The sequence below is a fragment of the Trifolium pratense genome, linkage group LG3 (genome assembly GCF_020283565.1).
Source record: "Trifolium pratense cultivar HEN17-A07 linkage group LG3, ARS_RC_1.1, whole genome shotgun sequence".
Lineage (NCBI taxonomy): Eukaryota > Viridiplantae > Streptophyta > Magnoliopsida > Fabales > Fabaceae > Trifolium > Trifolium pratense.
Window position 1 is genome coordinate 30,286,314 of NC_060061.1, and position 24,603 is coordinate 30,310,916.

General features: G+C 33.9%; 3 protein-coding genes across 10 annotated transcripts; all 3 read left to right on the forward strand.

The window, feature by feature from the left end:
* The first annotated feature begins 2,924 nt into the window (after positions 1 to 2,924).
* LOC123913481 (serine protease SPPA, chloroplastic-like) lies at positions 2,925 to 13,543 on the forward strand. The gene is made up of 13 exons (XM_045964237.1): positions 2,925 to 3,493; positions 4,759 to 4,942; positions 5,841 to 5,978; positions 7,247 to 7,417; positions 7,495 to 7,598; positions 7,947 to 8,014; positions 8,545 to 8,711; positions 9,383 to 9,452; positions 9,598 to 9,752; positions 11,523 to 11,628; positions 12,724 to 12,811; positions 12,903 to 13,046; positions 13,140 to 13,543. Exons 1-13 carry the CDS (start codon positions 3,101 to 3,103, stop codon positions 13,368 to 13,370), a joined length of 2,019 nt encoding a protein of 672 aa, XP_045820193.1. The 5' UTR covers positions 2,925 to 3,100; the 3' UTR covers positions 13,371 to 13,543.
* A 1,949-nt stretch (positions 13,544 to 15,492) lies between these two features.
* On the forward strand, positions 15,493 to 20,703 carry LOC123913482 (pentatricopeptide repeat-containing protein At1g18485). 8 transcript variants are annotated; one of them, XM_045964242.1, is made up of 6 exons: positions 15,493 to 19,131; positions 19,259 to 19,468; positions 19,580 to 19,651; positions 19,749 to 19,871; positions 19,945 to 20,033; positions 20,459 to 20,703. In XM_045964242.1, the coding sequence occupies exon 1, from the start codon at positions 15,556 to 15,558 to the stop codon at positions 18,541 to 18,543; it is 2,988 nt and encodes a 995-aa protein (XP_045820198.1). In that variant the 5' UTR covers positions 15,493 to 15,555; the 3' UTR covers positions 18,544 to 19,131; positions 19,259 to 19,468; positions 19,580 to 19,651; positions 19,749 to 19,871; positions 19,945 to 20,033; positions 20,459 to 20,703. The 8 variants fall into 8 exon arrangements, with proteins under 8 accessions (XP_045820198.1, XP_045820199.1, XP_045820197.1 ...); XM_045964243.1 differs by having other exon boundaries at positions 19,358 to 19,468; XM_045964241.1 differs by having other exon boundaries at positions 15,493 to 19,468.
* Positions 20,704 to 21,748: 1,045 nt separating this feature from the next.
* On the forward strand, positions 21,749 to 22,898 carry LOC123913483. The gene is made up of 4 exons (XM_045964246.1): positions 21,749 to 21,960; positions 22,066 to 22,177; positions 22,265 to 22,453; positions 22,569 to 22,898. The coding sequence occupies exons 1-4, from the start codon at positions 21,773 to 21,775 to the stop codon at positions 22,803 to 22,805; spliced, it is 726 nt and encodes a 241-aa protein (XP_045820202.1). The 5' UTR covers positions 21,749 to 21,772; the 3' UTR covers positions 22,806 to 22,898.
* The last annotated feature ends 1,705 nt before the right edge of the window (positions 22,899 to 24,603 follow it).

Genomic DNA, 24,603 nt, shown 5'->3' on the forward strand with positions numbered 1-24,603 from the left:
TGGTTTATGAAATATTTTTTTTTTACCTTAGGGGATCTAACTCCAAGTTTTTCTACTACTTATCCCAAAATGTCACCATCCACCCTAGCCAAGCCACGTTATAACCCTAAAAGTCCTCTTATGTGTGTGCACAAAGTCAACCGAATGAATTCTTAGACTACTTGCAAAATTATTGTTGACTTGCATTGATGTGTTGATTTGAGTGTATTACCAAAAACTGAAGAGTGCATGTGAGTAGTGTGATGAAATCATAGAGCCTTGGTCGAAAAGTGTGAACTACTTGAAAATGCCTTGCGGGAACGGGTGTGCAATTGAGCATTGTTTGCAGGTGGATCATTGATCATTAGGTGAGTCTCACGTATGTATGATTCGAGTGAATTTAAGGAAAATGCCAAGGTCTTGACACAAAAGCTTGAGGTAAAAGTTGTTCCCTTGAGGACAAGGAAAGGTTTAAGTTTGGGGTTGTGATGACAAATCGTCACACTCTCTAATCCATGCCTATTTTAGCAACATTAGATACATTTTAGTAGGTTTTTAGCAATAAATATAAGAGAAATCTAACCATTAGCTTGATTACTTGATTTGCAAGAAAACAGGAAAAATTGCAGGAAATGGAGGATTTTCACTACGCTGGGGGCGTAGGCCATCACACGCCGCGTGATGGAGCTCACAGAGAGCCAAGATTTTGACTCTGATCACGCGCCGCGTGATGCCTTACCACGCGCGGCGTGAAGCCTTGCTGAAGATGAAGTTTGCTCTCTGACTTGATCACGCGCCGCGTGATTCTGTTACTACGCGCGGCGTAGTTGATGGATTTGCAACCACGCGCGGCGTGATAGATCTGGCGCGCGGCGTGGTTGCCTTCTGTATATATATTTTCTGCATAATTCTGTTTTCGGGTTGGAAAATTCTGCAAAATTGATCTACATTCTGGTTTTGGGACTTCAAGATCGCGATTCAAGACTCCAGAGGATAGCTCCAAGCACATCGAGAGCATGGATCCACAAGCCATGGCGATGAAGCGAGGAAGCGAACGAAGAACGATGAGGAGCTAAACTCCTTTGGAGGTAGGATCTAGGATAGTTTAGGATGTAGTTCAGCTTAATGTAATCTGCAAATGTTGTAAGAATTTACTCTCTCTATAGTGTTCATTCAATACAATCTGATTTTAATGCTTTATAATCCTGCATTAGTGTTATAATGATTTTGAGTTAAGTCACGTGCGAGAGTATTGATTTAATGTCTGAACTGAATTGTATTGAGCACTTGAGTGTCTCCGGTCGAGAGATTGAGGCATAGAGTGTAGCGAACGATTGACGCGCGTTAATATCATTCGTTGTAGGTAGCTTCCGCCCGAGAGATCGGGGGAGTATCGACAACGAATAGAGTGGATTTTGACAAGAGATTGCGATTCACTAATTTGTCGATCTAGTTGTGAACACTTGAGTAAATTCCTACGACATAGTAGATTGCATGTGGTTTAGCTATAGACTAGATGATTCCGATGATTCTACCTCGCTTTTCCTTTAGATCAAAGCACGTTTTCTAGCAATTCATTACTCAACATACCCCCAATTTATGTGTATTTTCTGTAAAATGTCTATGAACACAATTCGACTAGTTTGATCACACAATCCCTGTGGATCGATATTTTTACTACTACGTGGTTTTCGTGCACTTGCGAAATTATCCATCAAGGACCATAGTTCGATCCTCTGAAACTGTGATCGGGAGGGGGCTGGAACCACTTGATACCAGACCTGACCCCGAACCAGATTAAACTGGTGGTAAAAGCAAAAAAAAAAAAATTAGAACAAACTAGTTAACATCCTGATGCATTCGCAATTGTCAATAATTGTGCATCAATTATATTATATCTTATTGGGCTAATAAATAAAGTATATATTACTCACTCTATTCCTAAATATAAGACCTAGTTTAACTACTGCATGTATACCAATTCACAATTTTGATCACTAATATATTTAACTGTCTATTTGTAAAAATTATAAAAACTTAATATTTTGAAAATATTCATTAAAACAAATTAAACAATATTTTATATGTTAATATTTACATCTATATATTATTAAAAAAATACAATCAAAACAAGATAAATTATTATACTCATATATGTGTATAATATATAGTCACTTATCTTGTTTTGACCGTATTTTTTTTAATAATATATAGATATAAATAAGAAGATACATATGTGTGCAACTAAAAAATACTTTGGACCTTGCCAATTTTATTTCCTGACCAGAGGATAGTTCATAAGTATGTAAACAATGTTCATAAGGTAATTTACCTCTACTACACTTGCCTCGCAAAACAAGAAATAATCATTCGCAAATAGAATGTTGTTTTTTATCATAGGGATAATTGGAAAAAAGAAATCGTGAGTGATACTCTTTATCGTCCTTTTTATGTGATACTCTCTTTGATCTTTTTTATAAAAGAGAGTTCATTTTCTATGATATGAATAATATACATTAGTTATTTAATTAATTATAAAATAAATTGGGTCTCAATTATAAAAATTAAAAATAAAATTAATTGGGTCTCATATAAAAAGGACGAAATGAATTAATAGGATCAGAAGCTCGAATACGAGAAACATATCAGTATCGGATACATGTGGGACAAGATACTTCGTCATTTTTGGAGTATCGGAGTTTCATGGACATGGATTCCATGAATTCCCCCTTTTCCGTGCAGTCAGCCATTTATAACCATCCGATCAAGATCGGTCGGTCGTAATTTACAACTGTATTTTTTTACTGCATTTGTTTAAACCGTTCAATCATGATCAAACAACCATAAAACAACTACATAGAAAAATCAACTTCACTCAGTCCATTTCTGAGTTTCATATATCAAAACTTTAATTTATAAAAAGGACCGAATGAACTAATAGAATTAAAACTTTTAATTTAAAAAATAAAAAATGTCCGGTTGACATAAACGACGACGTGTAAGAAATTAGACCTTCTTCTTCTTCCTCCCTGTCATGTTATCACTTCCCTTCTTCTTCCTTTTCAGTTCATTCACATTCACCAACTTCTCACTTATTAGCGTTCGATAAACACGCAGAAAAATGTCGACGCTACTTCTACCCACACCTCCTCACCTCGGCTCAGTTTACCGACGCAACACTTTATCACAATCATCATCATCATCTTCTTCTTCTTATTCTTCTACTTTCTCACTTCAATTTCACCCTCGATTCTCTTTTTCTTCTTTTCCCCAAACGCGTACAAGAAGATGCATTTCCCCTCGCGCTTTCGATTCTTCCTCCGACTCCAAAATTGAAGAAGAAAAGGAAAGTGAAAAAATTAGAATCGCTGATGAGGATTATCCTAGTGGTGAGTTCGAATTTAAACCTATTACTGGATGGAGGAAATTTCTTGTTCAGGTTAAGATGTTGTTTGCGTTTCCATGGGAACGTGTTCGTAAAGGCAGTGTCCTTACAATGAAGCTTCGTGGCGAGGTTTCCTTCTATCCTTTGAGATTATCGCCTTTCTTATGGTTAAGTTCAGAGTAGTACCATTTAGGATATGTTTTGGTAAATAACAAGGGTATGTTCGGATAAACAACTTATTTGCAACTTAAAGCATAAGCGATTGTTTATCATAATAACCGCTTATGTATGAACTTATATAATCTATTTTTATTGCAAAAGATAAAATAAAGATAAGTTGTTTTTATATATGCTATGAGCTCTGTTCATAAGCTATATTGAAGAACTTGTGAAAATGAGCTGAAAAAAACTTATCAAAATTATCATAAGTGGTTTTCATAAGTTTTCTCAAATTGTCTCACAAAACTTATCACATTTGATAAGTTCAAATAAGCAAATCTAAACAAGGCCTAACTAGCTTAGTTAAAGCTGGTTGAATAAGTGTTTGAGTTTAATTGTTATGCACAATCGGTAGAAAAAAGTTATACACAATCATATAATCACATTTTAGTACATAGAGATGATTTAGGAATTAATATAATAAAATGACATAATTAGATTCATGTGTAATTTTTTTTACACTGACGCTGTATATATTTTAAAACGAGGGAGCTGATGAGTTGAATAGAGTGGAACAATATAAGTTAGGATATAAGAGCGGATCAAAGTGGGAATGTGATTAAATTGTTTTTATATGAGCAATATAAGTCAAGATATAAGATTTTCTGAAATAAGCTAAAACAACTTATAAATTTGTCAAAAGTTATTATTTTTATAAGGTCTCTCAAACACTTGTGATAATATAAGTCCAAATAAGTTTTCGTGGTTTTCTTTTCACATTGAATTGGAATCTTTTTTAACTTATGTCATATGTTATGTTATTGTTGAGTTAACTAGGATTGATAAAAGGTAGATTTTATGTTATGTGGAAAATTTATACAAACATCTAAAATTGAATTACATAACTTCACATTCAACTCTAATCAAACTGTGGTGCAACGATAATGTTGATACCTTATGACCTGGTGGTCATGAGTTCACATTCCTGAAAAACAGTCTATCTGCTTGTAGGGTAAGGTTGTTCTCATCTATTCTCTCCAGACCCCAACTAGTGGCCTTGTGCATTGGGTCACCCACATTCAATCATAATCAAATTAGTGTTTTAAAATAAAGTTTAAAATCGCTTTTATTAAATGCTCTCCCAAACATACATATAGCTTCTTTTGCCTCCCCTTTTCAAAATGGTATATAATTATATTATTTTGATGTTGTTGATTTCTGAATGTTGTGTTCAGATATCTGATCAAGTGAAGAATAGGTTCTCTTTGGGACTTTCTCTACCACAGATTTGCGAGAATTTTTTGAAAGCAGCCTACGATCCTCGCATTTCTGGGATCTATCTCAATATTGATGGTTTAAACTGTGGGTGGGGTAAAGTTGAAGAAATTCGAAGGCACATATTGAATTTCAAAAAATCAGGTAAAAACACTAGAGTTGTGTTGTGGTTTAGCTTATTATATAAAACTTATATTACTGTTAAATAATCCTGTGTCGAATTTTCCAAGAAATTCATTGAACTTATCTAACCGTTATATTTAAATGTAGGTAGTAATTATTGACGACTTCTATGGCTTTAGTACATCCCATAAAAATGTGGAGTTTTTTTTTTGAACGGCATAAAAATGCGGAGTTGCATGATTTTCTTGGAGAATTTCCCTACTTGGCTTGCAACTCATTATCCATGAATAAACAGTGAAACTTAAACACCTTGTGAAATACTTCTCTTATATCATATATCGTATAGAGAACATTCAAGAGAGCAATTAAGTTAATATGGTTTATTTTTCCTGTTAAAATGGCTTTAATTAGCAATCTCCTTCCCAGATCAATGTATTTTCTCTTGTTATAGGAGTGCTGATGCATGTTAGTTTCTGATATTGAGATGTAACTGGGGATTTGCATTTTAGTGAAAACTAGCAAAAGACCAATGTATTCGCACGGGTCTATTGATTTCTAATTGATATATAAAATCGATGTAATAAAATTTTGAAAACTAATGAGTATTTTCAAAATAACATAGATTAATGTAGTATTTTTTATAAATTATTTGTTTGTTTTATATGCAAAATTCCATTTAAATATTTGCACCACGCCAATTGCAGATTTGATGTGGTTATATACGCGAGTATGCTTTTTTTATTTCCTGTATATATGCGAGTACACTTTTTTTTTTTTTTTTTTTATTTCCTAGAAAATATTCTTTTTCTGATATTGTGCTGTAACTGAGGATTTACATTTTAGTGAAAATAATGTGATTAATGATATATAATATATTAATATCCCTTTAACATTCATGAATACTTGAGTATGCTTGTAGGGAAATTTGTTGTGGCTTATGTTCCTACATTTCAAGAAAAAGAATATTACCTTGCGTGTGCATGTGAAGAGATATATGCCCCTCCTAGTGCTTACTTTACTTTGTTTGGATTTAGTGTTGAAGCCTCATTCCTCAGAGGTAAGCTGATCTTTCTTTTAGTTCCATTTTTTAATGTTTGACGACTACAATTTTCCTTCTTTTTTGTGTGTAGAAATTTTCAATTGTATATTCCAAAAGTAATTTAGAGTTTTTGTGGGATAGGTTAGACTTACTTTTTTACCCAACATTAATATAGACTAGATCAATTCTATAGATTTGAACTCAACTTTATACCCAGAGAAACCCAATGAACTATGATATAATGAAGGCAGGGTCAGGGACTAGGGTAACCCAAAGTATAGACAAAACAAAATCCTGGAATAATCAGATAACAATGGTCAAAAGAAAATAGTTCATGCAATACATAAATACACAATATGTAAATATATCATATACATTAATATTTTCCCAATATATGCACTGCCTTTTTACGAGTAGATAATTATGAATATAGATTTTATTATATCTATTTTGGTTGGTTTGGATAACTTGAATGTTGACCCAAAGCTTTCCTAATTCAATGCTGGGGTGTCAAATGAAATATTGGTCTGAGCCTATTTTTCTTTGAGACAAAGTAGATCGGACCCAAATGGCTTGGGTTGAACCGGATCATCGGACCAAACCAATTTGTGTTCAGCGTTGAAAGATATATACAACAGCTCGTTGTTCATACATTTATCAACAATGTCATATTTAGTAATTTAATGATAATCTACGCCATCCGTTCCATCCTCTTGTAATATTTTTTCCATCAAATTGGTCATTAAAATGATGTCAAATAATTATTTCTCTTTAAAACGGCAAAGTACATGGCGTTGATTATGTTCTTAATAAATGGTGACATGGCACAAATACCTTTGTAGGACTAATTGGATATTTACTAATATTGTGATGGAGAAAGCGGATATAGAAGGGGATACATGCCTGGTAGTGTGGTAATTTTCTATATACTATGTATAGATCCTTGTAAGAGACTTACCTGGTAGTCTGTTACTTCATATAAATATGTACATAGCTTTGGTACAGAATGTCTTACTACCAATGCTTGAATTAAAGTCTTGCACTTACACCTTTCTAAAATATTATAGATGTATATACTAATTTCAGAAATATCAAACCAATGCTCATGTCTTAAACCATTCTTTAATTTTTGGGAAAAGTCTCAATATTCTCATATATTAGTTTGCTGATGCATGTCCAGATTACTGATAAACCCTTTTAAATTCTTAAGCCTCATGAGATGACTATGGATAATCTTAAAGCTTGTGTTTTTCACTTTTTTTGACATCAATTTTTTTTTTTTCTAGGTGTTTTTGATAAAATAGGAGTTGAACCGCAGGTAGAAAGGATTGGCAAGTACAAAAGTGTTGGAGATCAATTAGCTCGAACGACCATGTCTGATGAAAATTGTGAGATGTTGACTGCTTTGCTTGATACCATCTATACAAACTGGCTGGATAAAGTCTCTTCTGCCAAAGGTACTCTTGCATTTGAAATTTTAGTTGAATTTTGTATCACTAAATAACTTCTGATCTTCAGCCGATTCAAAAAACAGGAAAGGGTAGAGAAGATATTGAGAACTTCATAAATGAAGGTGTTTATGAAGTTGATAAGCTGAAAGAAGAGGGCCTTATATCAAATGTAATATATGATGATGAGGTACCTAAGTGCTTGCTAGTGTTATATGCTATATATATGTATCATTTGTCAACTTTTATTAATATAGTCTTATTGATTTTAAGAGATAAAATATCATTTATTGATAAATGGTGGATATATTTGATTGAAAAATTTCAACGAAGAGTATTTGTCCGGCTTGGTAAGAGTGTATTGTTTTCAATTGCTTCTTCATTTAACTAAATTGTGGTCTCTACTGTTGCTTCAGTAAGTTGTATTCTTATACATTGTTAATTAATAATTAATAATGTTTAATGAATTGATATGAAGATATAAATACATTGAAAATAAATAGAGTTAAAAGAATAATAAATATTAAATGTTTTGCAGGTTACTGCCATGCTGAAGGAGAGACTTGGAGTGAAAGCCGAAGACGAACTGCCTACGGTAGATTACAGGTAGCAATTTCTTCTAGAGGGTTTTAAGAATGTACCAAGTTATATGCAGTTCATTTCGACTAGATAAAAGTCGGCTTTTGGAATGTCTAATACAGGAAATTATCTAACCCTTTGTCCCCTAAATTCACCATCTATCTTGTCAAAGTTTCTATCTCAAGCTTTGTTTCATTTTTGTACCTTGTAATGTTCTACTATGCAATAAAAGTTTTGCTTAGTTCACTGGCCACTTCATTTTTGGAATTGTCTTGCAATACTTGATTCAGATTATAACTTTCCATTTGTGATAAATATAAAGTATATGTCTATTTATTAATTTTATTCTTATTCTTTAGAAACAAAACTCTACATTTACATAAATTGGAGGAAACTTCAATGCATAGATACCATGTTTTATTGACTATTAAACTTTTTCATAGCCTTAGTCCTGGATATTTGTGGCTTATGTGTAAAAAAAATTTAATACCTATTTTGGTGAATAAAATATAACAAACTAACAATTCTAGATAATGTCTTGGTTTGATTAAATACAGGAAATACTCTCGTGTTAGGAAATGGACAGTTGGAATATCAGGTGGCAAAGAACAGATAGCCATCATCCGGGCGTCAGGGAGCATTAGTCGAGTTAAGAGTCAGTTAAGTTTTTCTAGCTCAGGGATTGTTGCAGAGGAGTTCATTGAGCAGATTCGCACCGTGAGAGGTACATTTGATATAATGGGTTCCCTTTTAAGCAGATATCATTAATGCATCAATGATATTGCTTTTTTGTAGAGTATGCAATATGCATCATTGATATTGTTTTTTTGTAGGGTAATATTGTCTTTATTTTTATTTTATTTGATTATTGTGTTTATTATTAGTCCTAATTAATGAGAGAAATGGAATTGTAATTTATTTTCTTATGTAAATGTAAATATTCCAAGACTATTAATAAAGCATGAAAGTATTATTGCATTACCTTCGGCATCAAGGTTGAGAGATACATTGGCAAAGGCATGAACAAGTAGATTATAGAAAAAACAAGATGTAAGTACTGAGAATGTCATTTATGCGATCTCTGAATCTCACAGGCAAAGAGGGGCCCATCATCCAGAGAAAATAAATGAATATGACTTGCAGAATTCTTCATTCTTGTATTCCAGGATGCAACTAGCAGTAATTAGTTTTATTCAGTTATGTAATATATGTAAACAACAGCAACACAACCTATTTAGTATATAAGAGGCACAATCATGGTTTCGTGTTCGTCTATGTGCTGTTGGTGAAACTTGCTAACTTTGGATTTTGGAATATTAGTTATAATTATAATTCATGTTTTATTTGTGCTATGGTTTCTCTCCTGCTCACAATGGATGTTCTTTTTGTCCTCAGAGTCAGAAAAATTTAAGGCCGCTATTATCAGAATTGACAGTCCTGGAGGTGACGCTCTTGCCTCTGATTTGTAAGTCCTAGTAAAATTTTGGTCCTTTTGCATGTTTATGATCTGCAATTCTATTCACGGGTGGAATTGTAATGCTTTCTAAATATTTTGGTTATTTTGCATGTTTAGCTGATCATAGTCTGATGTCATGAATCACGGTCTTTAGGATGTGGAGGGAAATTCGGCTTTTAGCTGCTTCAAAACCAGTTATTGCTTCAATGTCTGATGTGGCAGCAAGTGGAGGATACTACATGGCAATGGGAACTGATGCTATTGTTGCCGAAAGTCTTACCATAACTGGTTCAATTGGAGTGGTCACAGGTGAATCAGAGTGTTTTATTGTTTCAGTTGGTGAATATAGAAGGGCATGCATGAATAATCTAACTGAAACAATTTTTTTTTTATTAAAATCATTCATGCACATGATCATTCAAAATATTTTTTCTCATCAGTTTCTATGTTACAATCTGTTAAAATCAATTAGAATTAGAAATCAAATGTTATGATTTTCTAGTTGACTTATCGTATCAATTATATAGCATTAATTGTAATTGATTCTATTTCTATTATAAATATAAAAAAGATGTGCTCTGTCTAGTCACACAAACCATTATACTCCCTCCGGTCTTAAATATAAGCAAAAGTCACAATGTATTTGGCTCAAATTTAGACTAAATACGTTTTGACTTTTGCTTATATTTAGACCGGAGGGAGTACATAATATCAATTTCTTTATGGTATCAGAGCAGCTTTTGATTTTGTGACCTGTCTCTGCTTAACTACCGCTGTTGGCGGCTAGCAACCAAAACATTACTACGAACTCTTCCTCAAAACCAGCCTACACACATGAGATCACCGTCGACAGCCATCTCATGTGCGCATTTTGGCCGACATGTTTCAGATGTCGTCACCACGTGCATCATCCTCTTAGGCATTGCCTTGGTGCACTGGTTTCAGATCTGGTCTTGGTATTTGGTTTTGGTGCACAAATACCTAGATTCTATTTGTGGTAACTTCACTTCCCACCAATGATCAATCCGGTGGTGACTCTTTCCAACCGACGATCAATCCGGTGGTGACTCTTTTCCCATGGACGATCAATCCGGTGGTGACTTTTCCCACCGAAGATCAATTCGGCGGTGACTCATTTCCCCACCGATAATCAATCCGGTGATGAATTCTCTTCATGTCGACGATCAATCCGGTGGTGAATTCTCTTCATGCTGACGATCAATCCGGTGGTGACTCTTTTCCCACATTTGGATCATATTTGTTGTGACTCTTTTCCGATTGCTTTAGTGTCTAAACAGATGCGTAAGATATCATTCGCTGTTAGTTATATAGTCAAGATAGGGGATGGAAATCCCGAGTTCGATTCCTGGTGGGAATTTTTTTTTGGCCAGGCTTTACTTACCTCGCAGCCAAACTCTGGATTACCGGGGCCCCCTTCCGCTGAGAACCAGAGGGTTAATAGCTAATACCAAAAAAAAAAGATAGGGGATGGAAATTGTAAATCAGGGATCGAAACAACAAAACAGAGACAGAGGAAGAACAACAAATGCACTGCTAACATCTGTTTACTTTCCACAAAAGAAAGAAGTCTTTAAAGTCATTGTTGGGTCCTATTCATATTTCTTCTGAAATCTCACCTGCTCTAGATTATATAATTCAAAATAATTTTCGATAAAAGAAAGAAGTGTTAAAAAGTACAGACTGCTGATATCCGTTTACTTTCCACCAAGAGGACAGCCTGCCCCCAAGTACTTTTTTCAAAAACAAGAATGTAGGATGAAATTGTTCTTTATAGTGGTAGATCTCTGTATGCACTTACCTGCTGGCCGGTCATGCAATGAAGACTAAGCAAGTAGTTTATCAATTTTAAGTTATTTTAATTTAGGAAAATATAACAGTTTATGGTACCATTTGAATACTAACTAACTGCAGCCAAATGATATGTAGCTGAATGTTAATTATTCATTTGACCTCTAAAATGATGAGGCAAAACATTATAACATCATGAACAGTCAGTTCTAAATACTTTGTTTTTGATCTTCATAATTTGTTAATTTATGAGATAACAACTTTTTGCAGGAAAGTTTAACCTTGGGAAACTGTATGAGAAAATTGGCTTTAATAAAGAAATTATATCAAGGGGAAGATATGCTGAGGTCATGGCTGCTGACCAGCGTTCTTTTAGGTAATAATTTTATTTGTTATCTCAACTATCGGGAACTCTCTTTGAGAGGAAAGTGCATAACCGTTACATTTACATTCTAACTGGTCTCTAGCCCTACAAAAATATGCTGATGGTAGATGATTCCTTAGCTCTTATTATTATAAATTAAAATCTTGGGGATTACAACTGAAAAACACGAATAAATTTCTAGTTAAAAACATGAATAAATAGTACTAAAATCTCGGGCTTACAAGTTGAATACTTTCTAATTTGATTTGGACACATTTTATTAATTGAACACAATCTTAAGCTTAGGCTTGTTTATTTACTTAAAATACAAGATTGAACAAACATTTAGCGTGTCAACCTTAGATAGTTCACGAATAGCTCAACACATTTACACCTCTTATGAAAAGCATACATATTCCTAATTATTCTCTCCAGTTATTTATTACCTATTAGTAACGTTACTTAGTGAAGTTCACTGTAATGGATTGGATTAAAACTGGCATGGGACCACATACGTAGTTAGTAATTGTAGCAATTGTTTGGTTTCCTTTTACTGATCTCCAAAGAAAAGGGATCAAGGTGTTAGGTATCCCCTAAAAACTCCATCATATATGAAATCAGATTGTAGCTATGAAGCCTAGATACTTGATACGACACTGATAAGATATGGATCCCCTCTGTATCTGCTACACTTAGCCTTAGCCGTATCCTGCTTCACATAGCAGTATCACAAACATATCTGGTATTTTTATATTAACAAAATAAAATTTAATCACAGGATACTTCCCCGATATGTATCGGGAAGTATCAGACATGTATCGATGTCGGATACGGTATCTAACACGATACTTGAGCAATTTTGGAGTATATGGGCTTCACAGGATTGTAGCAATGAAAATTCACTGAAAAAATAAACAAACTTACTGTCTTTTACCCTCTATGATTTACACTATCATCATAGGGAGGCCAAGGGTTCTTCCTGCCATTTATATTTTTCAAAAACTTCAACTGACAGATTTACAATGTATTTGTGTTGGATAGCTATTCATACATATTTACTTCCAAAGCAAACAAATATGAGCATTTTTATTTCATATTTTTGTATAGACCAGATGAAGCAGAGCTATTTGCAAAATCCGCACAGAGTTCTTATAAAGGATTTCGAGACAAGGCAGCTTTATCCAGATCAATGACTGTATGTTCTATATTTATTAAGCGTATTATTCATGTGCTTTTTGTTCATTCTTTCTTATAGATGTATGTTACAACTACAATTATGTATCTAGGTGGAAAAGATGGAGGAGGTAGCACAGGGGAGGGTTTGGATTGGTAAAGATGCGGCATCACATGGCTTGGTTGATGCTATTGGTGGTCTTTCTCGAGCTATTGCCATAGCAAAATTGAAGGCCAACATACCTCAAGACCAACAGGTTGGTTTCAGATCACATTTATTCTACCAATATGAATGTTGTATTTTTGGGGTACAGTTGTAAAAAATTGTGATTTTGCTTGAGCCATTGCAGGTTACTGTTGTGGAGATATCCGCATCAAGTTCCTCTCTACCTGGAGTTTTATTTAACGGAGTGAGTTCCCTAACTGGAGTCGTAAACATGTTGAAGGAGCTGCTACAGGGGTTGACATTTTCTGATGGAGTTCAAGCCAGGATGGATGGAATCATATTTCGTTCAGTGGAAGGTTATCCTAACGCTAACTCCATTTTGTCAATTATAAAAGACTATATTAGTACCCTGTAGTTTTTTTTATAATTCATTGCAAGCATTTTATCCCATTTTGTTTCTATAGTTTTCCTTGTATTTTTCATTATTTTTAGTTTGCCCGAGGGATAACAGATGAGAAATTGTTGTATATTGTAAGATATGTAGAATTATTAGAGCAAAAATTAAGGTTTACAAACATTAAACTAAAAGAGTCCTTACCAAAAACAAAAACATTTAAAAAAGTCTATGAACTGAATTTTAAACTGATTTGGTTAATTTGTGCTTACATGACAGATATTGTCTGGATTAAATATGTTGACAGTGCATTTTAATATTAAAAACTATAAATAATTTTCCATAAAAAATAACTATAAATAAATTAATTATGTATAAATGACATAAAATAAAAACTGGAAATCCCATCATCTTCAAAAGTTCACAAACCCAGAATGCAACAAAATCACCAAAAGCCATCTAAAATTCAACCTACAACCCCACCTATTCTCTCTTCTTCGGAACACCACCACACTTGAATTCCACCCAACCATTTCTCTCTTCTTCACAACACATTCTAGGAAAGTAGTTTGTAGGAAATTGGAGAGTAAAATGAGATAGATCTAAGGGAAATAAGAGAGATGGAGGTGAGGGCAGAAATGGAAGAAAAATGAGCATACCAACTACCAACCATCAGTAAAGAAGAATTGATTTTGGGCTCAACGCAAAAGCTAGAAATTGGAGCTTCTCATAGAATTGAGTTTGGAAGACATAATCGATTTGGGAAAAGTGAATCAAATATGTTGCAAAACTAAGAAATTACGGTGAAGGCTTGCAAACACACATCCATGTGTTGCAAACGTCTAACCAAACAGGCACATAGCAAATGTCCCCTTTCGAGGCAATTAAAGGAATGCTCTACATAAACATGTTAGAAATCCCCGCATGCGTCAATCACACAGTATGCACAGTGTTCCTGGACATAGTATATCCACACCGGAACCAACAACAAACGGAACATCAACATTACATTTTATTCATCTCGCTCATGGTTTTTTTCCACCGAACCGACCCATAATATGCAACAGGAGCAACACTGTAACGCTGCACCAGCTAGTGGATAGTGAACCACTCATTCCATATACTGAACATCATTCTTCGAACTTGGCTCGGTAACTGAACACCATCATTCTAGATTTTGTCATTACGGTTATGTCAAATGCACCAAAATAACGATGCTATTCTTCCTACCGTCACACTATCCTCATTTCTGCACATTTCAAACATCATATCCACAATAGTCCCATGTTGATACGCTACATTATGCGGAATTCATGATATACATGTTATCGACCAACTCTCATTGGTTGTTGCACATAAAAAAAAAACCCCGAACATTCCAATTATTCTTCTTAAAAAATACTCCCTCCGTCTCAAATTGAATGAGTCAGTTGACTGTTATACATTATTCACACATATTGTTTTGACCATATTTTCCAACTAATAAGTAAAAATAAATATTAGCTATAAGATGTTGTTGGATTCGTCTCGATGAATATTTTCAAAATATCAACTTTTTTTTATAATTTTTACTATTATATAATTAAAGATATTAATCGTCAAAGTTATGCATTGACATACGTGTCCAGTCAACTGACTTATTCAATTTGGGACGGAGGGAGTAAAATTTTAGCCACTATAGACTAATTTAATAAAAGGCTTAATTAGTATTTTGGTCCCTTAAAGATATTTTAGGTTTCACAATGGTCCCTTAAAGAAAAAAAGGTCAGGATTGGTCCCTTAAAGACACATCTGTTTCTCAATTGGTCGTTTCCGTCAATTTTTTACAAAAAATGTTAGTTTTAGTACACTGAATTGTGGATGTCATTAAGTGTAAGTGGTCCACCAAAAACCTTATTAATTTTTAAAATTTTAACCATTGAAATTTTTTGTTATATTTGGAGTTAAAATTTAACGGAAATGACCAATATGGCAAACATATATGTCTTTAAGGGACCAATCCGGACCTTTTTTCTTTAAGGGACCAATCCAGACCTTTTTTTCTTTAAGGAACCATTATAAAACCTAAAATATCTTTAAGGGACCAATAAACTAATTAAGTCTCGATAAAAATGGCTTCAATGACAACACAGCCTTTCCATGATGAATTGACGAGCGTTTAGTTTAGATTCTGTTGTAATAACTGAAAGTCAACTGAAGTCAAGCAATGTATTCTGTGGCTTCTCATCCTATTTCCATCTCATTTAACCACCACCACCACCACCACCACCACCACCATAACCTTACTCGTCACTACAAAACTATTTCGAGTCCAAACTTCAACAACAACAACAAAAATAAAAACCCTTTTCATTCATTTACAACTCCAAAATCATCCCTCTTATCTTCTCCCACAATCTCAACACAACAAAATGAACCCAAACAACCTTATCCTCTCCAACATTTTCACAACCTATGCAACGCCGGAAACCTCAACGAAGCCTTTAACTTCCTTCAATCAAATCTGAACGACGTCGTTTCCTCTTCTAATCTTAAACCAGAAGAACTCATTGGTATCTTACTACAAGCATGTGGACGCAACAAAAACATCCAAGTTGGAAGAAAAATTCACGACTTTGTTTCCTCTTCGCCTCGTTTCAAAAACGACGTCGTTCTCATCACTCGCATTGTTACTATGTACTCCAACTGTGGCTCTCCTAATGATTCCCGTTTCGTCTTTAATTCTTCCTTGAAAAAGAATCTCTTCCTCTGGAACGCGCTTCTCAGTTGTTATTCCAAGAACGCGCTTTTCTACGACGCGGTTTTTATGTTTGTGGAGTTAATTTCTTTGGCTGAGTTTTCGCCGGATAATTTCACGTTACCGTGCGTTATTAAGGCGTGTGCGGGGCTCTCTGATGTTAAACTTGGTGAAGCAGTTCATGCGTTTGCGTTGAAGACGAAGCTTTTCTCTGATGTGTTTGTTGGGAATGCGTTGATTGCTATGTATGGGAAGTATGGGTTTGTGGAGAGTGCTGTTAAGGTGTTTGAGAAAATGCCTGACAGAAACTTGGTTTCGTGGAACTCGATTATGTATGCTTATTCGGAGAATGGTGTATTTGAAGATGGTTTTTGTTTATTTAAGGGGCTGTTACATGGTGAAGAAGGTTTGGTTCCTGATGTTGCTACAATGGTGACAGCGATACCTATGTGTGCTGCTCAAGGTGAAGTGAAATTAGGGATGGTGTTTCATGGATTAGCTTTGAAACTTGGCCTTTTTGGGGAATTGAAGGTGAATAATTCCCTCATTGATATGTATTCAAAATGTGGTTACTTGTGTGAAGCGCAGGTTTTGTTTGATATTAATCAGGAGAAGAATGTTGTTTCTTGGAATTCTATGATTGGGGGATACTCTAAGGAAGGAGATTTTCGCGGAACGTTTGAGTTGCTAAGGAAGATGCAGATGGAAGAGAAGTTTAAGGCGAATGAGGTGACACTGTTGAATGTTTTGCCAGTTTGTGCGGAGGAGATACAGTTTTTGAAATTGAAGGAGATTCATGGTTATGCTTTAAGGCATGGATTCCTTCAGAATGATGAATTGGTTGCCAATGCTTTTGTTGCTGGATATGCTAAGTGTGGTTCACTGGATTATGCTGAGGGTGTGTTCTGTGATATGGAGTCGAAATCAGTAAGTTCTTGGAATGCAATAATTGGCGGTCATGCTCAGAATGGTTTTCCCAGAAAGGCTTTGGATTTTTACCTTTTGATGAGAGATTCTGGCTTGGATTTTGATTGGTTTACAATAGGTAGCCTTCTCTCGGCTTGTGCTCGCCTGAAATCCCTACCCTATGGGAAAGAGATTCATGGTTTTATGTTGCGTAATAGTTTGGAATTGGATGAATTCATTGGGATATCATTAGTGTCGCTTTATGTTCAATGTGGGAATATGTTACCGGCAAAATTGTTTTTTGATAATATGGAAGAGAAAAGTTTGGTGTGCTGGAATACTATGATTAATGGCTTTTCACAAAACGAGCTTCCTTGTGACGCCCTTGATATCTTTCGTCAAATGCTTTCAAGTAAAAATCAGCCTGATGAGATTTCCGTAATAGGCGCTCTAGGGGCTTGTTCGCAGGTGTCGGCGCTGCGACTAGGAAAAGAACTTCACTGCTTTGCAACGAAAGCTCATCTCACAGAGGACAGCTTTGTTACTTGTTCATTGATAGACATGTATGCAAAATGTGGATGCATGGAACAATCACAGAACATATTTAACAGCGTATACCAGAAAGACGAAGCATCATGGAATGTTTTAATTACAGGATATGGAATTCATGGACATGGACTGAAGGCTATAGAGCTGTTTAAATCAATGCAAAATTCTGGCTGCAGACCAGATTCTATCACGTTTATAGGATTGTTAATGGCTTGTAACCATGCAGGTTTATTGACAGCAGGATTAGAGTATCTTGGTCAGATGCAGAGTTTGTTTGGTATAAAGCCAAAATTAGAGCATTATGCATGTGTGGTTGATATGCTTGGTCGCGCAGGACGATTGAACGAAGCTATGAAGCTTGTGAATGATATACCAGACGAACCAGATTCCGGGATATGGAGTTCGTTGCTCAGTTCGTGCAGAATTTATGGGGATTTAGATATTGGAGAGGAAGTTGCTAAAAAGTTATTAAAATTGGGACCAAACAAAGCTGAGAATTATGTATTGGTATCAAACTTGTATGCTGGATTAGGAAAATGGGATAAGGTGAGAGAAGTAAGGCAGAGGATGAAGGATATTGGGCTTCAGAAAGATGCAGGTTGCAGTTGGATTGAAATTGGAGGAAAGGTTTATAGATTTCTTGTTGGTGATGGATATCTTTTGGAATCAAAGAAAATTCAGCAGACTTGGATTAGATTGGAGAAGAAAATAAACAAGATTGGATATAAACCCGACACAAGTTGTGTGCTTCATGAACTAGAAGAAGAGGAAAAGGTTAAGATACTTAGGAGCCATAGTGAGAAGCTTGCAATTTGTTTTGGTTTATTAAATACTGCTAAAGGCACCACATTGAGGGTTTGCAAAAATCTACGCATTTGTGTAGACTGTCACAATGCTATTAAGTTAGTATCCAAGGTTGATAAAAGGGAAATTATTGTAAGGGACAACAAGCGTTTTCATCATTTCAAAAAGGGATTGTGTAGCTGTGGAGATTACTGGTAGTTGAGTGACTATGTTGGTTTTCAAATTATCAATCAATCAATAATCTTGACAACAAGAGTCTTTAAAAAATTACTGTAGAATTCAAAATCTGGTGTATCGGTAGTTTTTGAACTTTTTGGTGTATGATAATTATTTACGTGATATTTTTATTTTTTTGCAGCTTTGCAGGTCTGACCTTTTTTTTTTGTCAAACCGGCGGTGTCAGATGCGGTGTCAGTGCAGCTATTTTCTTCCCCTATCTTCTTCACGCTATCCATTGGATTACAACTATTTTCCCTCCTAGAATTTAGGGAAAGTGAATGAATTTTGAATTTTGAAAAATTTCACGAATATTTTAATCATAGCTCCTTCTATAAATTGGCATAGAGGCTGGGTTTAGTTTGCTTCCAATCTTTCATACCTAAATCGTATTTAACCTTACTGATGGAGAAAATAGGGAATGAAAATACCAAGTTTGATGCTTTGGGTTCAATTTTGCCTGGAAGAGAAGAATGGCGTATCAAGGTTCGTGTGATTCGCATGTGGAAGGTGCCTGGGTTCTTGAATCCGTCTGAAACAAATTCTATTGAAATGGTTCTGGTCGAAAAGGTATGTAGATGACTGAAATTTGATGAATGAATGTTAATTTTGATTAAGTATTTCTTTTATTTATGGTGTATGATATTTTTGATGGGATAAAACTCTTCAATTTATATTGTACATGTTTGAATCAAAGATTGAAGAAGGTGGTGTATATGAATTTTTGTTTTTGTCTGTTTCTCCTACAACTGGCTTTTATCGAACAACCCTGCATCCATACAAAATATTTCTCCAGATTAGGATGAAAGTTAAGGTTTCCCCAAATTCAGGGATGTGTGAATATGGTTAACCTTGACAGATTTTGGTGATGTGCTGGCTCATACTCATGACTATGAGCATCTGGTTGGTTAGTAATTTCTTTGAATGTGTGATAATGTTTTGGTTGATTCGGGTACATTGTCATGATGACTGTTTTTATTTTTTTCATGTTAAATGTAATTGGTTTGATGACTGGAAGGTCTGCTGAAAAGGAGTACATAAGGGATGGGAAGATAACAAAAATGATTTTGGTTGAGCTAACTGACCATAGGTTTGATAAATTTTTAGGAAGCTTTTGAAAAATTCTTGTGTTTTGATCTAAATTTCATTTTTGTTGTAATGACTGATTGAAAATATTTCTTTTTCAGTGGCAAGATTGAGTGTGCCCTCTTTTGGTGATTATGTTGAGGTTTTGAAGAAAATGATGGGAAAAAGTTCTGTTGGCTTGCCGGTGGTGGTTGTGCAATTTGCTAAAGTGAAGCTTTTTAGGGGTAGGTTTATTGCTGTTTGTTTGTGGGTTTTTTTTTTCCTATCTATGATGTTGATTAGATTCGTATGTCACAGAGAAAGTGTCGATTCAAAACGTCATTGATACTACTAGCTAGGCTTTTTGTGAACCCTAATATAACTGAAGCAGAGGTGTTTAAGAATAGGTACACTCTCTTTATCATTTTTTATGTTTAAGTTAGTAGTCTGGGGAACTTCTAATTGAAGTCTAATGTGTTAATTTTATTTCTTGCCAAGTAGCATTTCTTTTCATGGAATTGATCTGATAGTATTGTGCCCTTTATAATCAGGTCTCATACATGTCAATTAGGCAACTCAATGAAGACAATTTCTATAATATTTTCATGAGTTCACTTGCAATAGTTTAAAATTGAGTGATATAAGTTTTATGGTATTCCCTTGAAAACGTGCTAATCAACTTTGTCCCTTAACATTCATGATAGGCAACTCAGTGAAGAGAATTCCTGTAATATTTTCATGAGTTCAGTTGCAGTAGTTTAAAATTCAGTAATATAAGTTTAATGGTATTTCCTTGAAAACATAGTGATGTAAAAGTATGTTATATTTGCAGGTTTTGTCCAAGTGCTGTCCAAATTTAGCAGTAAACTGGGAGTAATTTAGGCCTCCTACTTCAAGAGTTCCATTGGAATAGTTTAAAGGTCGTGAAATTTGAGGGTGTTAGTTATCCAGTATAACCTATATGAGGTTGTATATTGAATGTCATTCACTCATCCAGTTTAGAAATTTATGTTATGGTTTAATATTTTGTAAGATTAGGCTAATCAAAATATTTCAACCCTCTTTACTTCCTATTTATTTCCAATTCATGTTTTTCTTATGTCTTTCCAAAACTGATGTGTTTGGGTTAAATACTAACCAAAGTTTTCTTAAGTCCAACGTAATTTTACTGTTATTGTGTTTTTAATTAAATTGAACATGTAAAGTTCGGATCAATATTTTTTCTAAAACTGCAGAATTTGTTAGCAGTTTTTTTTCCTTCTTCACTTTATTGAATTTAAGTTTCGAAGTTTTGGTTTATTATAGGAACCTAAAATTTCTGTTAATCTATATATATGATCCAGCAATGAATGTGGAAATGACTAAGGATCAACTAACAATGTTATATGAGGAGTTAAAGTTGCAGAGAGTTGTAGCCAATGAGACCATGGAACACACCAAAAGATTAGTCACAAATGCCAAAAATACTTTTTCAAATTATAAAACAGAAGCAAAAAAGTGCAATGTAGGAATGGAAAATTGTGAAGAAGCGAGGGAGAGGGCAGAGGCAGAGCTTGAGGAAGAGCATCGGTTGACAGCGATTTGGGAAAATCGAGCTTGCAATTATCGGTGGAAGGACACAAGATAGAAAACACTTAACTACTAAGTAGTACTAACTGTCATTGCTTTGTGTTAATGTCAATGCTTCATTGTAGCATGAAGGAAAATAATGGGTTATAATGTTTCCTCATATATTGGTTATAAGCAATATATTTCTTTATATTTTTACACTACCTATTTTATTATAGGAACATTAAAATTTCTATATATATATATATATATATATATACCTTGCATACGGTTTAATTATATGTTAATGGATAATAACCTATATACATGTTAATCTTTTTTTTTTTTTGTTTACAAGAGAGAAATATATACATGTTAATCTATATACCTTTATATTATGTGTTGTCCTTTTGGTTTTTGTTATTTTATTTATTATTTATATTTATATATTTAATTGTTTTGCTTTATCTTTGGTTTCCCTCCATTATGTGATTTTGAATCTCATTTGCTCACTAACTTTTTCTATATAAAGCTCTCCTTACTTTGTTATCTTTTTCATAGTTGGTTAGCTTGATCATATCAAAGAGGCTCAACAGTCATGAATCAACAAGAATGTAAAACTATGGAAAAATTGAAAGAATTTATTGGTCTTTTTGAAATTAAGAATCTCAATGAATTATGTTTGTTTAATGAACATGGTACTTTTATTGTTCTTGCTTGGTATCAATCGGTTGTAGAGGGTGTAGACATGTGGTATGAAGATGGATCATCCAAAATTATACCCAAGTATTAGACTCTTTAGTTTACAAGTCATTTTTTGTTATCAATTCTGTTTTTCTGTTTTTCTGTTTTTTATTGTTATTTTTTCTAATTTTTTTGTTAATAATATAGGTATAGAATGAAAGTAAAAGTTAGTCATGGGGATGAAGAAGCTGTCTTTAAACTTTTTGATGCAGAGGTTGAAAAATTGGCTATGGAGACATGTCCATTATTGCTTTCAATGGTATTGTGAAGCTGTTAAGTTACGATTATGGACATTACATTATGTAACTTTTGTATGTTTGTAAGTATCTAACCTTTGTCTCTATAGGGTGAAGCATGTTCATTGTTTCCAGATGAAATGGAGATCATTTATGGTGAGCCTATTCTATTCAAAGTTGAAAAATCTGTTGTGGAAGCCAAAGGAGATTCCAACTGCTTCAAAGTATTAAGTATATGCAATGAAATTTCTTTACTTGATTTGTTCTTTGATAAATACTTTACTAATTTTGATAGCACTGTAAGTTTCTTTATCAGTTATTGTTTTCATTGATTAGCCTATATATATATATTATTATAGATAGATATAGTTTTGAGTTCGTTTGTTTGATTTCATCTGGACTTTGTCTCTGCAGCGAGCTACTTCCCGTATCGTTTTGTTGCCAGACTTGAATGATGATCCAACTTTGAAAGAATCTGCATATAGTAGTGATGAACAGAATTTAGCTAATGATGCAGTTCTTTCCACTGTCAAAGAAGCTGTAGATGTAGAAATCAAATCTTTTAAAAGAAAGATTGAAGATGTTGTTGCTGGTGTTGTGTGCTTGAACAATCAGCAAGCTGAGAAATTTGCAAAGTTTGTTTATAAATAATAGGTTGTTTCATGGGTTAAGAAATTGTATAATGGTCTTTGTATCGTTTGGTTTTATTTTTACCTATATAAAGAAGACAAAGCCTTCTTTCTTTGTCTTGCTATCTATATCTATATTTTTTATTTCAGGTTATCTTTTACTTTTAATTTATTCATTTTTTCTTTTAATTTTTCAATTAAATGTTATTTAATCCGTGCAAGCACGGGTAAAAACACTAGTTGGTTACATTTGTCAAGGACTCTAGGAAGCATCAGGGTTGTTCAGTGCGAGATGCACAGCTCATTGCTACTCCTTCAGGGGTACAACGTTTTCAAATAGGTCTCTGTGATTATGTATATTTAAAAAAGATTTTTTACTCTATTATACTGCTAAGTTGGTCCATATATTTCACTACTTAGTACTTACTATCAATTAAATCTCTATATTTTAAAAGCTTATTATCAATATGGTCTCTATGATTATCCATTTAATATCAATTTAGAGGTAGAAAGAATAGATGAAGTGACAAAAATTTCAGCTACACAGAGAAGGGAATTTTCACCATACTCAAGTATAACTATGATATACCTTCATGGAAATCCCAATCAACAATAGCACATGATCAATGGAGCATGATATGGACTACTCTCCATGATTCCGAGATGGAGGTGAATTACTCACACTTGGCCATGAGTAGTTGCAACTCAAAGAAAAATATAAACTATGCTAGAACAATAGAACTAAACTAAAAGACTTTATTTGTTATGCAAAAAAAAAAGACTTTATTTGATTTTTGAAAATGTTTATAATGTGGAGAGATTAACTACCGTCATTTATTTTGTCAAAAAAAAAAACTACCTTCATTTATTGGAGTTTTACTTTTATTACCAACGGTGGACATTTAAAAATTAAAAGGTAAAAAATGACTTCCAACTGTGCTGGGTCTGCCACGGTCCTGGCCATTCTCACATGGGTCGTGGAAATGCTTTGGCACGAAGTTCGAAAATCCTAACTTGTTTGACATGACCGTGGTGAGCTCCCACGGGGTGGTGGCAGACTTTGATAAGGCAAAACTTGACTTTTCACTTCTTTAGCTTCAAGTGACGGTTTTCTTCGGCTTTTGGTTGAACTAAATTGATTAGCATTGAAATTCCACCTTTTCTTCATTAAGGAATGACTTCCATTATCATAATTGGAGTCTTGATCACTAAGACATCTTAAAATGTCTTCCATTCTTCATATTCCAAGTTTTACATCCTATAATTGCAAAACAAACATAAACAAGTAAATAGTCCAAATAAACTTATTTAAGTAAAATACTAGTAAATATTAGGTATAATTTAGTGCTATCAATTTATTTCAAATCCCTATCAACTAACTAGCTAGTTTGTTTAGTTATGCAAATGCTTGATATATAAATGGAGTTATGAAGTTCAAGAGTCAATATGATTAACAAGTTAATTGATATTTATTTTTTTGTACAAGTTAATTGATATATTTAACAAACCTAAATTCTTAGAAATAAGATTTAGGGACATCGAGATAAAAAAAACAAGTTTAATAGTTGTGAAATGAAGATAATAAGTGCTTAAAAATATGGGAATTTGAATGTCATTTTATCTTATTACTTTGTTAAAGACACACTTAGGTAAGTTTTTTTTCTTTTTTTTTTTGTTCTCAAATGTTTCCTTACTACACAACACCACGTACATGCTTATGAAATCATTGAAGGAAACATGATCCAACTTTTTATCATCAAATCGAAGTCTTAATTATTGTTATTATCCTAAACTTTAAATTAAAGCACTTTTAACAGATA

Coding starts and splice junctions, on each gene's coding strand:
- LOC123913483 (XM_045964246.1), top strand. CDS start 21,773: ATGAATCAACAAGAATGTAAAACTATGGAAAAATTGAAAGAATTTATT. Junction 21,961..22,065: donor TCATCCAAAATTATACCCAA/GTATTAGACTCT, acceptor TTAATAATATAG/GTATAGAATGAAAGTAAAAG. Junction 22,454..22,568: donor TTACTAATTTTGATAGCACT/GTAAGTTTCTTT, acceptor TTGTCTCTGCAG/CGAGCTACTTCCCGTATCGT.
- LOC123913481 (XM_045964237.1), top strand. CDS start 3,101: ATGTCGACGCTACTTCTACCCACACCTCCTCACCTCGGCTCAGTTTAC. Junction 7,418..7,494: donor TAAAGTCTCTTCTGCCAAAG/GTACTCTTGCAT, acceptor TTCAAAAAACAG/GAAAGGGTAGAGAAGATATT. Junction 9,753..11,522: donor TTCAATTGGAGTGGTCACAG/GTGAATCAGAGT, acceptor AACTTTTTGCAG/GAAAGTTTAACCTTGGGAAA.
- LOC123913482 (XM_045964238.1), top strand. CDS start 15,556: ATGTATTCTGTGGCTTCTCATCCTATTTCCATCTCATTTAACCACCAC.